Genomic DNA, 17,975 nt, shown 5'->3' on the forward strand with positions numbered 1-17,975 from the left:
AGAGAGAATGTTAGGGGAAGGTGACCTCTAAAGCTGAAGATAGTGGAGGAGCATCTCTAATGGATAGAAAACTGCTAAGAGCATTGCAGGCCTTGCTTTTAGGTTTTCTTGCAAGCCTCCTGCAAAGGGAGGGAGCCTGCCTGGTTGGGTTCTGACCCTGGCTCTTGCACAGGAGTTGGAAATCAAATCAGTGCTCGGTTTGTGTATGGTGTGGACTGCTAGGCTGGATGCAAACTTCCTTCAGCAAGGAGTGAATAGCAGATGGGCAGTGGCTGACCTCTCTCAAGCTGCCTTAAGGGGTGCAGGCAGCCCTAAGACCACTGTCTTAATGCTGGAGCACACCTGTGTGTGTGGCAAGCCCTGAATAACCCCACACTGCTTGATTTCCTGAAGCAGTCATAGAATGTCTCAGCCTGGAAGGGACCATAAAAATTAAAAATATCTAGTCCCAGTCAGGGGGGAAGAGATGCCACCCACCAGACCAGGCTGCCCAGGGCCTCATCCAACCTGCTCCTGAACACCCCCAGGGCTGGAGCATCCCCAACCTTTCTGGGCAGCCTCTCCCAGTGCCTCCCCACTTCCTGAGCGAATAATTTCTTATTTTTCCCCCTATTTCCTCCAGCCCTCGCTCTGGGCGGGGTACAGCTGCCCCTTGGGGAAGGGGCTGGGGGGGGGGGGGCTGAGCACGACGGCTGCGCGGCTCGGTGCTGGCAGGGCCGGGCCTCCCTCCATCCCTCCTTCCTTCCATCCTCCTCCTCCCCAAGCGGGGGCGGTGTCGCGGCCGCCCCGCCCCGGCCCCGTGCGGCCCCGGGATGCTGCGGGGGAGCGCGGCGAGGCGCCGGGGGGCCGGGCGGAGCAGCTCCGGTGAGCCCCGGGACATGGGGGGGGGGGGGGGGCTGTGATGCTGAGGGTGGGGGTGATGGAGGGTGCCTAAAAAAAAATTAATTAAATAAAAACCCCTTTGTCCTAGGGGAGGGGGGGGGATTTTCCCTGTGTTCATTTATTTTTAGTTATTTTAATTGATTGGGATTGTCTTGCACCCGCTTTGTTTGGGGGGGGGGGGGTCAGCAGCACCCCCGTATGGAAAGCCCAAAGGGGGGGGGGTCGGGGGTGGCCCAGTCGTCGTTGAGGGGTGTGTGTGTGTGTGTACGCCCCTGCTGTGCTCCTGGGGCAGCTCGGGGGGGTCCCGGGGAGCCCCGGCGGTGGGCAGCTGGGGCGGGGGGCTCTGCGCTGCCCTGCGGCTGCAGGCGGGGACAATGGGACGGGGCCGCAGCTAGCGGGCGGTGGCATCGGGTCTCGAGCCACCCCGAATCCCGTTCCCTCACCGAAGAGCCAGATCAACCCTAAAAAGGGCCAGACGGGGTGTATTTCGTATTTAAAATCCTCACCCGCAGAGACTTGCGGTCTATTGTGTGGGCTTGCTGCCTGTGTGAGCTGGGCACTGAAATTTCCGAGTGTTTCTTGCTTGCTGGAACCCCAACGCTACCTCTCTGGTCCCAGTGAATCTGGAGAGTGACATCTCCGTGCTTTTGCTGTTTGAAAACTGTTCCACCCTTTGGGCTCACCCTTAAAACACCCCTCCTCCCGGTCCTTTTAATCGCTCGGCAATTCAGCAGACCTCTGACTTGTGTGGTGCTGGGGACCTGGCACGGGTCAGAAGCCCCAAAGAAGTGCATGGCTTTTAATCACAAATCCGAGCGGGGACTGACATAGGTGGTCTGTGCCCTTCTGAACAAAGCCATCGCTTAATGGCCGGGGGGAATAATGCCTGAACCATGTCTCTCACTTCTCAAAGAGCTGCCGCTGGAACACAAATGCTCCGAGTGGAGGTAATGTATTATGTATTAAGGTGCCTCGCTAGGGCTGGCAGCAAGCTGGCTCTACAGAATAATCTCGTTTCTTTGCTTATAGCAATTTGTCCTCAAAGCTAGAGGAAGATGTGCCCTTCTGAGTGGCAAGCAGTTGTGCCTGCGTGGTTTTTGCTCATCCGACTTGTGTTAGCGGCTGGTGTGGGGTGGTTATTGCTGGGGTTTTGTGGTGAGCTGCTGGAGGTGGTTGAGGTCTGTTTATCTGAAGTATGTGCTCTAAGAGCACCGGTCTGCAATTCGCTTGATTCAACCGGATGAGGACAATGTAAGATGAAATGAAGGCATTTTTCTCAGCTTGTGCACAAAAGTAGGAGTTGGAGCTCTGCAGTGTCGGATCATTTATCTGCTGGCTTTTGCATTCAGCTCAAGCTATAAGGCTTGGATAGCATACATTAGCACTCCAGTAACATACCACTCGATTGCTGGCAGTTGCTTGACTTGGACATTTTGGCTAAATCTTCGCATTAAAAGATTTGCAGTGTTTTTGTCCAACTTCCCATACCAATTGGTGGAAGAATTGCAGGGCTGAGCGCATCTACAACTGTTCAGCTGGCCAAAGCTGGTGTATCCAAGCATGTACTGGAGGTGCGAAAGGCTGTGTTCCGCACAGGCAGCGATGTGTCTGGAGCTGACCTGTTAATCTCCTGTGCTCTATGTGATGTATGCAGCCTCTTCAGCTTTGGAGTGCAAGTGTCCTCTCTGTGTGGGAGAGGGATTGCCAGAACAGGGTTATTAATTCAAGTGAGTTAAAAGCCTGATCCTTTTCTCTTGCTGGTTCAACAACTTGTCAAGTTCTGGCTATATTTTTCCAACAGCAGAAAATAACAGCAAACGGTTTTCTTGTGTTTCATCAAGTAAACTGGGCAAAACCCTAGGAAGCCATCCTAGGGAACGGCTGTGTGCAGCTGGGCAGAGGGGGAAGTTTAGTCCGTTTGCAGTGTGCATTAACTGATTGCTGTTCCCTGTCAGGATCAGCTATTGAACTAGATGAATCTCTGCTTGTCCCCTTCGAGCCTGCTGTTGGAGCGATAATAACAGGTTGGGGTTCCTCCTGAGCTCGCTTGTGTCAGGCTTCCTGAGGGCTGACTCTACAAATGGCTCTCTAAACTTGATGGAGGGGAGTTGATGGTTTAATAGCTACTGCTAAGGCTAATTGTATGAAGAAAGGAAGCAGCCTGGTTCAGGAAGGTCTAGCTGAGTCTGTGAGACTTGTCACCACGTGAAGCATTTGTATTTATTGTCCCCCGGCTTGGTGACTAGCCAACAATAGCAGGCAGTTCTTTGTCTGAAGGGCATCTTTCAGAGATGCTCAGTTCCAGCACCTTTTTTTTTTTAGCCTAGCAGCCCTTTGTGCTTCTTTCCAGCTCACCAGGAGTTAAAAAGAATTTTTCTCTGTGCTAGAGGTGAAGCTGCTTGGCTCTCTGCAGCTGTGCTGCCTCTGCAGGCAGGGGAGCTGCATCTCTTGGGATGTGTTATGTGCAGGGAAGTAGCTGGTGGTGTCCCCTGCCCCCTGGGTGTGCTTCCTACTTGAAGGAAGGATTAGGCTTCCCCAGAGCCCAACCACTGCTTGGTAGCTGTCCTCCCAGGCTTTAGCTTGGAGAATTCCAGGTGAAATCTGGGGACAAAGAGTTCCTGCAGCATGAAATACTGAGTTATCCCCAGCTTCAAGCTAGAAATGAAATGCCTTAAGCCCACTATAGCAGAGGTGCTGGGTGAAAGCAGCATGCTCCAGCTTGCTTTACTTGTTTAGAGCAGGCTGACTTACACAGCCAGACAGGAGGAAAGATGTGTAGCCCAACAGCTTGAGTAACAGGCTGCTGCAGCCAGCTGCTAAATCCTGGATCACTTGTATCGAGTGGAAGTACTACAGCAAGGTGTTAAACTCTGTTTAAGGAGATAGCTAGGTCACTACTGCTCATACACTGTAATCCAGCCTTTTCCTAAAGTTAAGTAGATCTTAAGCTCTGACTAATCTTCTTTGAAGCATGAACTTGTGCCATTATCCTGCAGCAAGCTCTGTGCCACTGTCTCTGGATCTTATTGAGTGCAGAGGTCTAGGTTAGCTTAGATCTAGATGTTGTGGATTTCCTGAGCAAATAACTTTCCACTGCTATCTCTACCCTTTACAAATACAGAGCTGTGGCCAGCAGCACTTTTCAGCCTGGGAGAAACTGCATGAGGCTGTCTGAAGTTCCCCAGGAACTGGGCTGTCAGGCTTGTACTGAGCACTATCCATGTAGTGGGTAAAAAAACACGTCTTTATTTCACAGTGTATGATCTCAGTTGGCACTTGCTAAAGGGGTGTGAGGTGAATATCACTTAAATTCATACAGTGAGGCTGATGCATGTTACTGAGCGCTACTAATTTGCAAAATATATTTAGTGCTTCTGAATTATGAAAGCACATAAAGGATTAACCTGGAAGAGTTGCTGCATGCTGTCAGTTTTCAACTATTTTCCCTTCAGGGTAGAGGAGATGGACGGGTGGCCACCCATCCTCCAGGGAAAAGAGCTGTTGAAAGGGTGGGAGACCTGTGCTGTGGGAGATCTGTGCTGCTGCTGGTGGACAGCTTCTTGGTGGCTTCTGCTTGGAGCCTGAGCACCTGGTGCACGTGTGTGGCCTGTGACAGCAAATTACTCCAGCAGCTCCAACCTCTGATGAACAGGGCTGTGAGGAGAGTGGGGAAAATGTCTCTGCCCAGGAGGCTCAATCAGATAATGGAGCCTGCAGTAGTTAACTCTAATGACCTGTCTCTAGGCTGGTAATGCTGAGGTTATTGCATATGCTACAGCCAGGTGTATAGATTGTAAGGTGCATAGCCCTTGTGGGGGCCTTCAGCTGGAGGAATCTGTGTGGAGTAAGAGGTACACTTGATGATGGAAATGCACAGAGAGCTGAGTGACCTGTTATAATAAGCTTTCTAGTATCTTGGTTGTGTTTAGCTGATTGGTTACATACAATAACTCTTTCCACGAGAGGAGACAAATGTACATGAACAGCAGGACTCAGGGTCTTTGTGTTGGATGCATTAGCACTAATGTGGTATTTCTGAAGTCCTTCACCCTATGGCAGAGGCTGCCTCTGTCACAGCATCACAAGGTTGTGTGACAGGGTATGGAGGGATGAGGCACCCTTGTGCAACAAAGCAGTGCTAGGCAGCTTGCTACTGCACTGTGTTGACATGTAAATAGTATTTGCCTACATACTGTTCGTGTGTGGAAAAGAGGAGTATAGCAAGCTGGGGAAGATGACTCATCCTGGTGTCCATGAACAAAGGTAACTTTTGCCTAGTTCAATGAGAACCAGGGGGTGATTCTGACAGCCACAGCTTTTCCTTCCTAATATCCCTTATCCCCCTGCAGCTTGAAGGGAAGAGTAGTTCTTACAGGCAGGATTTGCCATAACAGGTCAGCCCTGACAAGCCTCATGTGTCTCCCTTCACCAAGTCCAGAAAGACAAACTGATCATCAATGGTTACTTGCAAGTCTGATGCCTGCTGGGTGGAACATAGCACTCCATGGGGGCAAGAGCTTGGCAAGGTCTGTCTTGATCTTCAGATTGAGATTTGGTTTTGCCTATGTAAGACCTTGAATTGGTATTTTAGGAAAAATAAAATGAGACACAGGGATCCATTGCTTGGGATGTGTGGGAGGGATCTGCACGAAACTGACCATGGATTTCCATAACCATCTATTGACCCCATGCCCTAAATAACTGGATGACAAGTTCCAAACATAGATGTGTGTAATCTGGGTTCCTTTTTCCCCTTCATAGGTCTTGGTTTCTGGACTTGTCAGCCTTGTGGACTTCTGCACACACCTCTGTTCAGCGATGAGTAGATCAGTAGGATTTAATGTCTGTGTGGTCACCTGCTGCATCTTGCTCCTGTCCTCCAGGCCACCATGCCTTGCTTCTCCGCTCCCGGAGGAGAGCGACATGACAAAGGTCCAGCAAGGCCTGTGGGCAGGGAATGGGGTAGAAGATGAATGGACGAGCATGCCAAACTTAAATAACCTGGGTCCTTCTGAGCCAACTGTCTCTGAAGAGCCATCTGGAGTGTCAGCAAAGCCATCTGGGATTCCCTTAGATGAAGCCTTCACTGCAGGAGGAGAAACGCGGCCTGTAAGCCCAAGCCATGTCTCCCTCAGCAGCCAGAGCCTGGGTGTTAGCAGCCCTGCTGGGGAAGTGGCTGCCGAGGAAGAGAAGGAGCTCAGCCCCACAAAGTCAGAGCTGGATGAAAATGGAGAGTTCAAGGCCATGCTGACCACAGCTGTGACCACGCTGAACCCCTCTGTCCAGGAGGAATCTGTCAGCGGCCCCAGCAGCAAGGCCACCACGGAGGACTGTGAGGTAGGGCAGGGCTCTGCCAGCCTCTTGGCGAGCCCCCTTTCGGTGACAGCTGCAGCAGAGGAGGGGACAGCAGAGAGCAGCCTGCACCCCTCTGTGGCACCCCAACCCCACAGCGAGCGGGTGCCCACGCTGCACCCTGGCACTCCCAGCGTGGAGACGGTTGGTGACCACCTCATCCCAACTCCACAAGCCTCAAGTGCAAGCTCTGAGGTGGGAGCACTAAAAACAAGCACAGGGAGAGCACTGAGGCTACTGTCTGCTCGAGGAACCATTGCTGCAAGCCACCCCCTTGTGACCACTGAGGCCTCCGTCCATCTGGAAGCAGATGTGGGTGCTGGGCAAGGAGAGCTGCCCACCACAGCTAGCACTGTCACCGGCCACCCTACCGGCTCCGTGCTGCCTGACTGGGATGACACAAAACCGGGGAATATAAGTCAAGGGGGAAGCATGCTGTATGAGGAGGTGGGAGAGGACCGAGTGGCAATGGAAGCGTCCCAAACCCCACTGGGAAGTGAGGAGGAGGATGTGATGAGAGTGGTGCCATCCCCAGCATCTGCTCCACCAACTCCAGGGCTCGCCAAGGAGAGCAATTGCACAGCTCCAGCAGTGCGTGGGGATGGTGTGCTGGTCACTTCCACAGCCAGCAGCAATGTTCCCCTCACAGTGGACTTGCCAGGTGTAGACACTGCTGGTCTGAACTCTCTGGAAAACATAAATGTGGTCACAGCAGAGGAGAAGAGCATCCCTCCATCACAGCCAGAGGCTGTTGTGATGACAGATGCATCTGATCTCTCTTCTACTCTGGAAAGCTCACTGAAAGGTAAAACCTGCTTGTTAACAGGCACTTGATTTTATGTGTAGGCTTAGGAGGGATGCTCCTGTGAGCCTGTGCTTCCTTTCGTGGAGATAAAGTAGTGAAAGGTGCGATCTTCCTACTTGCAGAAGAGGTGAATCTCTGTCTGGGGGTAACAGCTTGAATGGGTAACTTGCATCCATTGCCTGCTCCTGGTGTAGGGTGTTTCTACACCCAGAGCACAGGCTGGTGTGGTCACTTGGGTGGTACAGTGCCCTGAGCGATGTGAAGCCACTGCTCTGAGCTGCCTGCTCTCCCTCTCCTTGAGCTGAGAGGACAGCTTTAGCACCAAACAGGCAAGCTGGGCTTCGAAAGGCTGTGGCAGCTGGGAATATAGGATGTCTGAATAGGTTTCAGAGTTATCTCACAGCAGAGACTTGGTGCTAGCTAAAAAGCTTATTTTTAATGACTTGGTGCTTACTAAAGAGCTTATTTTTAATGACTTGGAGAAGCTTTGCATGTGTGGCATACCCCCTAAAGCAGAGCCTTCAGTTTTGGTGCTCCCATAGGAAAAGGGAGCACATGTCAGTGTGGAGGTGGCTGGAGATGCTTCTTAAGCTGAGGAATAGGCGAACTGTACCAGCAGCCTGTGACTGAGGTCTTCCTTGACAATACAAGGATGACCAGAGTGGATTATATGATCTGTCCAGAGACTTATTTTGTCTTTTGTAACAAAAGTTCCTGGTTCTGTCTCCTTGCCCTAGAGAAAAGCTGTGGCCAGGCTCTGACTCTACAGTGCTTGTGCTGCCCTACATGCATATAGATGGTACCTTCAGCCCACTGACAACACTTCCACTTGTGTTTAAAATGCTGGGAAAAATGTTTGTCTGGGCAATTGTGGGGCAGTAATGTGTTTCTAGGCTGGTGAGGGACATGAGCTGTGGCTTAGGACTTTGTTTTAATTGCCAAACATCTCTGATCTTACCTATTTGGCTGCAGGGGCAAAGGGAAGAGCAAGGGCAGACTTCCCCTTGCTGCATCCAGCAAATATAGCTCTTGCTGTAAAAGATGGAAAGCTAATTGCATGCTGGTGCTGAAAATAGACCGATTAATTTCTAGATTAATTTATAACCACTTGACTTGTCAGCAGGTTCCCCTGCGCTATTCCCAGGTGTTGGGGAAACAGCAGTTATCAATAAGGCTTGTATAGTGAAAATAAACCCTTCTACAAAGCTTAAGTCTAGCTCTAAGAACTGGCCACCAAAAGTACCCTTCTGGCAGCCTTGCTTGCTTTGAGGGGTGTTTCACCATGGGCCTGCAGTGCTGTGCTCACCTGTAGGTCCATGTGTCTCTAAGGGTTGGCTAACCAAGTGAGGACTAATTCTGGTGCTTTTTCTTCTGTTATACGGGGGTCTATTCTGTTTCTACACTGTAAAACAGCTGCACATGCTTGTACTGTGGCTCTGGAAGTGCTAATGCATGGGGTAGATCCTGCGAGTGTTAATTCTGTTACTGCCTGATCACAAACCAGCAGCTGTCCTATGAGCTGGTGCTGATGCTTGTTCTTGCTGTAGGTGCTACTCAGGAGGTGACAACTGCTGCCCAGGAGGCTGATGCTGCTCTGTCGGTTGTGACGCTGGCACCTGCTGCTCCCCAGGGAACAGGAGCCTCAAGCCTGCCCCAGGAAACCAGTGGGGAGGACACCCAGATGCCAACTGCCCCTGGTGCCACCCAGATGCTGACAGCAGCTGGCAGCTCCACAGCGAAACCTCCTGATGTGGAAGGTAGGGTTCTGCCTCCTGCTCTGCGGGCTTCTTCCCCCATAAGACACAACAGCGCGTCTGAAATCAGTATCGATGCTTAGACATTGAAGTCTTAACACACAGCATCCAGACTCAAACTTGCTTTTTTTCCCTAGCTTTCTGCAGGCTGCATCTAGCTTTGGGCTGCCACTGCTCTTTGACTGTGCAGATCCATCATGTTGAAATACACCAGCAGGGCAGAATTTTTGCTCCAAATAACAGTGAAGTAGAGATCTTAAAAAAAAACACAAATGACCAAGCAAAACTCCACATCTATTCTTGCTAACAAATTGACTTTTGGCCTTAATCGTTTAAGCCAGCTCCTATTTGTGGAGGGATTACTTCTGGCTTGCTGATGCTCAATCCAAAGGAGCAAAGAAGTTTAGCTAGGCTAGAATATGGAAGTGGTATAAGGGGGTTTTCTTGTGAGAATCTAGCAAGCCTTTGGGGAAGTCTGTACTGTAGCCACTTGTGTTGAGCAATAGTGAGCTCTTGATTCTGTTGTGTGCAGAGTTGATGTAGCTCATACAGACATAGCTTAAGCAGTCATGTTCCTCCAGCTGCTGCCTACTAGCTTGGTGTCACCTTGAGAGGTACATGTAGGAGCCTTGACAGGAGTATAGCAAGGGTTCCCTTGGCACAAAACTGACTGAGATTAGTTCTGTTGTGGTAGGTCCCACTGCAGTGAAACAGCTGCTGGGCAACTTTTCTGGTAGTTCTTTTATTGCAGAGCATCAAAGGAAGAAATCCACTTGCAATGTATCCCTTGAAGTAGAGCTGCTCTGTAGGGGAGGGAAGGCTCTTCCAGCAATTACCACTAATTTGCTTCTGGGATTTAATTATAAATTCTTATCTTTGTGATAGACATCTAGATCAGTCACTGGTTCAGAACTCACCCAGTGTCTCAGTGCTCTGACCTTTCTGTGGGGTGGTGACTGGCAGTCCTCAATGCAATGGGAGTAAATCCTAGCTGAGTTCTTGCAAAGGGGGAACCTCCTGAGCTGGCTGTCCTGGAGGAAGAGCTTTCATTACAGTAGAGTCACACATCAAAAGATGCAAGCATTTGATGAGCTTCTAAGTAAGTTTTCATTAAGGAGCTTGTTCTTAAATGGTGATTTTCGTAATGGTGTTGTGCCAAAATGCTGCTGCTTCTTGTCCCGTGTAGACTTTGCGGACGTGATCCTGGTCACCAGCGAGAAGGCTGCTTCAGCTCCTGGCGGGCTGTCTGCTACGCAGCCTGGACAGATGGAAGAGCCATCCAGCCGAACGGTGGTCCTGGTAACTCCAGCATCAGTGGCATCTTCTGTCAGGAGGACAGCTCTTCCAGCCGTGAGGAAGATCAGTACTGCTGTAACCTATGGGCTGGACCGGCTGGAGTCAGAAGGTACTGCTGTTCCCCAGCTGAAAAGGCAGGAGGCTTCGTGTGGGGAGGCACGCTTCCCTTGACAGCGGGGGCTCCCCGGTCGGTCTGTCTGGCACACAGCTATGCACATATGTTAGTGTTCCTAATAAAGTTGTTGGACAACCTGTCCCCTTCCAGGTGGTACAGGAGGCTAGCAGTGAACAGTGTCATGGAAGTTATCTGAAATTCAGGTGGTTGTGGTGGGAGGGGTGGACTTTTCCTTGGAGAAGGAGCTGCAGCGGGGTCTGGGTCTGTGCACCACTAACTGCTAGTGTGCACATCCACTGCAGAACCTCTGTACCAGGCAGGCAGTCACAGAAACACGTTCAGATAGATGGAGAGGCCCTGCCACACGGCTGTTGAAGCCCCATTCCCAAATCGGGATGCTTGGCATGAGATGGCTGCCTGTGTTCAGCTGGATCTCACCTTGCCAGAGCAAGTGGTACAATACTTGTGCTCATGTCCTTGTGCTGGGAGGGGCAAAGAATGCAACCCCTTTCAGATTTTTCCCATCTTGGCACTGCCTGCTAAGCTGTTCTCCCACCGCTGTCTCCTCTAGTCACACCTCACCCCTTGGTCTCCCTTCTCTTAAGCTGCTTTTGCCTGCTGCTGGGCTTGGAGTCTCAGCTCCCTGTCTGCTAGCCTTCAGGTGCTCGAAACTCAGTGATGCAAATTCTTTCCTGATGAATATTTGACAGGCAGGTTTTTGAAGTGATTTCTACTCTGGAGCCTGTCTGGAACTCAGACCTGATATTTCTTCAGCTCACTTTTAACTTTCCTGTAGGGAATTCTTCACTTGTGCTTCTTGCTCTTTCTCCTACTTGAACTCTTCTCTGCTTGCTCATCCATCTACAATTTTGTACTCCAATGTCTGGGCTGACACCACCTGGCAGGGATTAATCTTTCTGCCTGTTTTGCTCCCCTTCCTTTATCTTGACCTTCTCCTGCCTTCATATTTTACTGCAAAGGTTGGCAGCCCTCCAGGGGTGGCATGCCAGATGGTATTTTTCCTCTGATTAGAGGTAGGGTGCCACAGACAACAGCTAATCAGCATCTTTTCTCCACGTGAAGCGATAACTCTAACTCCTGTTAAGTTTAGAGGGCAGCAGAAGCAGGGAGCCCTCCCCACTGCATGTGTGAGATGCTGCAGCTCCTGCCCTTTGTCAGTGTTTCTTTGAAACCTGCCAGGAATTACAGCGCATGCTCCGTGCCCTGATGACTCTTCCTTGCATCCAGCAATGCAGGGATGTGTCCCTGATGGTGGCATCAGGGGGAGAGGGAGGTGTGAAGAAAATGTGATCTTCAGACTGGGAAGTGAAGTCCCTGCTTAGCCAGAGCTGTGTGATTCAGGAAGCTAAACAGTTCCTGAGCCCTCTGGGATCTCCTCTGGAAGCCTGGTTTTCTGCACTAGAAGATAAGAGGATTTCTGTTTTAACTGCACACTGGTCCTCCTGTTAATGAGGCTTTCTGCATAGCCTTTAAAAAAAACTTCTCATATGTAGGAATATCTTTTTTTTGCATTCCTACTAAGCTTTCTTATGCAGCTGCAGGCCTGCTTCCTCTGCTCTTGAATAAGCCCCCAGCCCCTGCAAGGGCAGGTGCAGGCTGTGGCTAGGACCAGCTTTCCTAAATGACGACTCTAACTGGAGCCTGTGGGTTTCTTGGCTCAGAGGCATGGCTCTGTAGGTGCCTGTCATCAAAGGTACGTGGTGCTCTTTGGCATGCTGTGTGTTTCTTTTGACAACTACAACTGGCACAGGTTTTTGTGGTCTAAAGCTCTTCATAACAAAAAACTCTTCGTAACGACCTAGACTTTAGTGCAGTGAGCCAGAACTTTCTCTGGTGTTAGGGATCATCACCAATCTACATCTTGTAAAATGGGACAACTACCACTTGGGGATAGACTTTCTGCCTGGGGATGCTACTGCTCCAATTAAGTACAGAGGAAACTTTTGAGCTGCAACTCTTTTTTCTAATATTTCTTTTTCTAATGGCAATTAGCGGATACCTCCCTCTCATGGTGGAGTGGTGTTTGGAAGTTTGGTGTGTTCCCTCCTGAATTTCAGTACCTAGTGCTTACTTAAATATCTGTGCTGCCAGAGATGAGATGCTTGGGAGTGCTTTCCTATGGAGCTCCAGCCCAGGCTCTTGGGGGATGTGAGGTTGGACACTGCTGCAGGTGTACAGTGGAGTCCCTGGGGAGAGGTCCTGGCCCTCTGCAGGGAGGCTGTGCCTTGCTGACCCATGGAAGAAGTGCAAGGAGCTGAGTGAGATCAGCTGGCCTCCCAGCCCTCAGTGGGGCTTGTTGATTTGCCTGGTTCATCATTAAATATGGACTCCTGCTGTGCAGCTAGTGTGGTTTCTTGGGGACCATCTGTGCTAAACTGCTTGCAGTTAATTGCCTCAGTATATTCACCTGCCTGGCTTGGATGCAAAACTGTTTTTAAAAAAAAAATCAAGTTGCACAGACAAATATGAGGTGCTTTGAATAGCTTTCTAAGATGAGCTTATCCTCATCTCTAGTGGACTCTGGAGAGATCAGTTGAGTAACGAGCATCTTCCTATCCTGACTGTGCAGTAAGACTGGTTTTACTTGCCCTTCTTAGCCAAGGAAATCCTATAAAGAGATTACAGGGTATGGGAACAGGACACATCAGAGGATGAGCCTTACTTGTCTGGGAGACTTAATTCTATATTTTGTTTCTGTGCCCAGAACTTGAGCATCTCTCTGGGAAGCTTAACACTTCAGCTTTCTCTGTGGGGCTATTAGGGTCCAAAGAGAAAATCTAGTTTAACTTACCTTTTCAGGACCACTGTGTAAACCTCCCAACACACTTCTTGAAGTGGCTCTTTTAAAACGAACTATTTTACTTTAGGACTAGATTCCTTGGCCATAACATCAGCCCTGTGCAGGGATGCTGTACTCCTTCAGCATGGCAGCACTTGGCAGATATGACTTCATAAAGTGGCAAGTAGTCTGTCACATCCTCTCTTCTGCAAGGTCCTTGGAGTGTTTAGTTGAAGCCTTGTGGACAGAGCACAACATCAGCTGGCGCCCCTCAACTCATCAAGCAGCTTTTGTCACTGGTTCATACAGGATGTGACTTGGGGATGCACTGAAGCTAAGCAGAAGATCCTAGGAGGACTCTGTAGGTCGTGTTATCCTGTACTAATCCTAAACCAGCAGGTACAGAACTAGCCTGCTGCTAAGAGCAATGCCTTGCCTGTCACAACCGGCATCCAAAAAACAGTTCAGTGTGCACAGCTTGCAGCACCACTGCCTGTGGCTGTTGGTGAGGGTGGGTTTTCTTGCATGCTGCCACCTTGTTTAGGCAGCTGGGGGGGGTTGTGAAGCAAGACATGCAGGGTGGAAGGTGGCAATGTCTTGATATTCATCCGACTGTGTGAAGTTTAACATCTTGGAGATGCAGACATGTCAATGGTGGGTTGCCTTCCTAGGCTGCTGCTGTTTTAACTTGCAAGTCCCTAGGAGTTCTTCAGCTGTTAGGCTCCTGCATGTTAGTCCCACCCTTGTTATGTCTAAATTTAATGGTGAAAACCAGCCCAAGTTCAGTGCTGCCCGCCTCCTGCAGCTGAATAAGCTCCAGCTTGTCCCACTTCAGTATTAACTGGGGATTTAGAGGATGTTTGCTTGTGGTGGTGATTTTGGGATGGAAGGAGGGACACAATCTGGTTCTTACTATTTTCCCATGGGGGCTTTAAAGGTAATTAAAAAGAAGGGTCTGTTTATGTAGGTGTTTCTGCAGGCTAATATGCCCATTGCATTTTTTTCAGGCACTCCTTCAAAAAAGTCCAAATGACTACAGCAGTGTGTAAGCCCTCGGGCTGGTTTCTGTTCTGTCACCTAGGCTGCTTCAAGTATAGCTGCTTGGGTTGAGCTGCTTTCGCAGTTCAGCTTTTCACGTAGGCTGCTGGATGGGGAAGATACTTCTGGAAGATGCTCTACTTAGTGCCTGTTGTATAGTGTCAGGAACATCTCTGAAAATAGGCGACTGAAATTCTCTGTTCTAGAGGGCGGAGAATTTAGCCATGCAGCTCTTGAATAGGAGGTGCTCCTGATTAATCAGGCTGGCTCTCAGCATGTAGCTGGCAAAGTCCTTGTCAACAGTGTGGAGGAGTGATCCCAGGGTTGGGAAGGCATGCTGAGAAACTAAGGTTCAGCCAAGAGCTGTGTTGGGTGAGTCTGAATGTGTAAGTATGGAGCTTAGTTGTGAGTCAGGGCTGAGTAACAACAGCCTGAGGGTGGAATTTCACCTTGCTCTTCATAGCATCAAACACAGTTCCTAACACCAGCAAGTGCTGGTGTGAAAGTGCAACGAGCAGTAGGGTTGGGGCTGTTGTATAGAGCCCCTTACTGGTGGTAGCCCCAAGAGAAGCCAGTTACAGACTGAGGAACCTGTCTTGAGTAATGGGGAGGCTGCACTCATGGGCATTGTAACAAAAAAAAAAAAAACTAAGGAAAGTGTTGTTCTCAGCCTGCTCTAAAAGCTTTCTGACCTGCATAGGTAGTCACCAGCCAGTTGGTAGGCTTCTTTTTGGATCAACCATCTCACGAGTACCAGGTCCCTGCTGTGCCCACAGTGTTCCCAGTGAGCTGCTGTATGCCTGCCTAATGCCACATCTGGCTGCAAAGTCCCTCGGCTGTCCTGAGACAAGGGGCTGGACCTGCCTCTGGGATTAGCAAATCCAATGTCCAGCAGTTGTAGGGCACCTCATTGCTGAATCTTGGCTGCAGGTTTAACTCTCTTTTGCTTTGTCTACAACAAAGGCTGCTCCAGAACAGGGTCAGTATGAAGCTTTAGACTTTGACCTTACCATATTCATGATATTTTAATGATGCCCCCTTGGTCTTTGGGTTTCAGTGGTTCCTGTCATTCTTTGCTCTGACCTGTGTACCTGTATTTATCCTTCCCCCATACATTGGGGCTTAGCTAATCTCAGTAAGAGCTCTTGTACTCTTCCCCTTTCTCTACCTATTTTGGCAGTTCTATGCTTCCACTTGGTCTTATTCCTGTGCAGAGGCATCCAAGCTGTGCATAATACTTAGAAGTGAAGGCAGCAGTTGCCTTTGAGGAAAATACTTCAGAACTTGTAGTTGTTTACATCTTAAAAAAAAACACCTTCATTCTACTTACTTCTGAGCTGTGTTGCAGTACATGGAACCTTCTTCTGGATGTGAAGAAGAATTTTTAATGAAAATTAAGGCTTTGAGTGGATCATGATTGCATGGATTAAGGCATGCCTCATTAAATTTCTGCAGCCCCATTAAAAATTTAAATGAGGTTGCAGGGGTGTAAATAAGAAGGGTACTTAGCCCAGCATGTTAACTAGCCTGATATGATCATCTGGATATCAACTAAATTCTTAAGAGTCTTAAAATTTAAGATAAAGCACATGCAAGATAAACTAGTAACTAAATGTTTTTAGTACACGCATCCTATTGCTTCTGGTTTATCGTTGCTACTAAATGAGAACTGTCCCTTTGTAGGTTGACCTTGATGTCTTTCACAGTAGATGGTAGTTTATCCCTGCTTCTCCTTTGTAGTGAAAACCTGGGGAGGAGAAAAAGCTGTGACAGCTTTTTATATCAAAACCAAGCCTTTTAATATTTACCCCAAGTACATTGTTTGACTGAAGCACCAGCAATGTTGTCCAGATCTGGTGATGCCTTGTTTTGTTTCATGAAATCAAGGGGTGTAGAGGGTGATCAAGCCCTTAAAGTTGGAAACTCTTAGGTAAACAGCTAAGAGAGGGTGTTAGGCTAGTTGAAGGATAGCTAGAAGAAGAGCAAGGAAACTCCTGCTGTGTGATGCCTTGTTGGTGACTCCCTGCAGAGGGAGGCAGACATGAGTCCAGCTGTCCTGTTCCACTGCAGGTGTGCTGGCAGCCCTGGAGTAACTAAAACCACAGCATCTCTTCTTTCTTAAGTGACTGGGTATGCCAAAGGAGATGCACTTTAGGGCTTTGTACCTCCAAGTACAAGAAGTTTGTATCTGCTGTGCTTCATAGTTTAACAGCAACTCCTGTAAAAATTGCTAGGAATGGTTTAATGTCACTTCTTTTTCCCAGATATCTGGTAGCTAGCATGTGTCTGCCCAGCTCTCTGGCAGAAATAAGCTGCACAGTCTCCTTTTGAGGAGGAAAAAGTGTCTTTGTTACTGTGTTCGTTCTCATATGTTTAGAGACCTGATCCTGGTTGCCACTGTTCTGCCTCCTGCTGCCTAGGTGGCCTGGTTCAGTCTGATCCTCTCTGCTTGCTGTTCTGGCCAGGCCATACTTGAAACCTTTTAACTTTATCTGACTTCTCATTTTGTCCAAAAAATGGGAGTTCACTTAAACATCAGCTAAATGTTGTAGCTTTCCCATGCTTATCTTTCAGCTAGAACAAAAATGACAACCCCCCTGCAGTTGCTATTGAGAGGTAATTGGAGTGTGTGGGTGAAAGTTTTTAATTACGTCTTGTTTTCTAATCTGGGGATTAGTTCACCCTCACAGCTTTAGGGAGGTGGATTCAGGTAAGCAGGTATATGGCATTTTCTTCTGAAGGCTTTGCAAGGAATATTTTTATGCAATCTCTCTCTGGAGCCACTAATGCTTGGGGTCCACCAGCACACATAGGAGGCTTGCTCATGAGGCTTCTCTGTGGAGCTTTGGGCATCAGGTGCAAGGCAAACCTCACTAAACTGGCTTAGCTCTCAAAACTTCCAAGGCAGTTTATGGCCTCCGTCAGGATAATCCTAGAGCTTCATGCTCAGTGGTGTGAAGCTTTGACTAGAAATGAGCTGAGTGGGCTTGCAGTCATCCTCCCTTCTGGCATCAGATAGGACTTGAGTTAACTTTAGTATCCTGGAGGCTGTTGCCCATAATAACAGACCCAGCCCCTAGTCCATGTTATCTGTGGTGGATCCCTGCTGGTTGTACCTGTGGATTTGCCTAGAAAATGAAGCTTAACAGCCCAAGAGTTGAGAAAGCATTTAGTAGCTCCCTTCCCAGGTAGTGTGGTTGAATTGGGGACTTCTAAAGAGACACCATCAAAACTTTTTTAAGAAGTGTGATTAATATTTCTGCTTGAGACCCCTTTGGGGATAGGGGGATACCATGCCCACAGCCCTCTTTACAATAAAAGCATTTTGTTGAGAGAAGTAAACTCTGTATCTGTCTTCCTCCGGTCTATCCACTTACAGGTCACAGTAGTTAAATCTGGACTGATTCACATACCCTCATTTGATAAAATTTATTAAATCACCTTTCTTTTTTTGGCAGCTCAGCAACTGCCTACCCCAGGCTAGAGGAGCTCTACTGCAGCAAACTATGGAGCTCTCTTGTTAGAGTCAGTGCTGTTTTATTCTGCAGTATTCATTTTTTCTCAAAAAATAGCATTGCATTGCTAAATCTACTCCTTAGCCTGGCTCAGTGTGAAAGCAATTCTGTGGTGAATGTTGCTGGAAATACAGCTCTTAGGAACGGTCATTTCTGATCTTAATACAGAAGCAGACCCATGGTCCCTGCTGGACCTTTTTTGCCTTTTTTCCTCCTCAAGAGCTCTTCAGTGCCTCAGCTCCACTGCGATGAGATGAGCCAGGACTGAATATGTGTGAAGTCCCTCAAGTTTGGGTGGGGGTAGGTTAGGATCAGAACCCAAATCTTTCCTCTTACCATCTCTGCAATGTCACAGAGCCCTCTGCTGGGGACCAGCTTCTGCAGAGCCTGGTTTTTGGCTGGTAGATGCTGAAGACCT

At 48.9% G+C, this 17,975-nt stretch overlaps 1 protein-coding gene across 9 annotated transcripts in view; it reads left to right on the forward strand.

Moving 5' to 3' along the window:
- ARMH4 (armadillo like helical domain containing 4) overlaps positions 1-17,975 on the forward strand; it is a 58,756-nt gene that overhangs the window by 458 nt on the left and 40,323 nt on the right. For 6 of the 9 annotated variants that reach the window (XR_013951382.1, XM_080592364.1, XM_080592363.1 and 3 more), the window contains exons 2-4: positions 5,644-7,039; positions 8,587-8,796; positions 9,980-10,198. Coding sequence is in view for 8 of the 9 variants with exons in the window: in XM_080592364.1 (XP_080448490.1) it covers positions 5,701-7,039; positions 8,587-8,796; positions 9,980-10,198 (1,768 nt within the window). In the remaining variant the exon portion in view is untranslated. Of the gene's footprint in view, positions 1-726; positions 865-5,643; positions 7,040-8,586; positions 8,797-9,979; positions 10,199-17,975 lie in introns of those variants that run through there. The other 3 variants (XM_080592367.1, XM_080592369.1, XM_080592370.1) reach the window with 2 other exon arrangements.

This window comes from Anser brachyrhynchus, assembly GCF_964034855.1.
Source record: "Anser brachyrhynchus genome assembly, chromosome: 5".
In the NCBI taxonomy this organism is placed as follows: Eukaryota; Metazoa; Chordata; class Aves; order Anseriformes; family Anatidae; genus Anser; species Anser brachyrhynchus.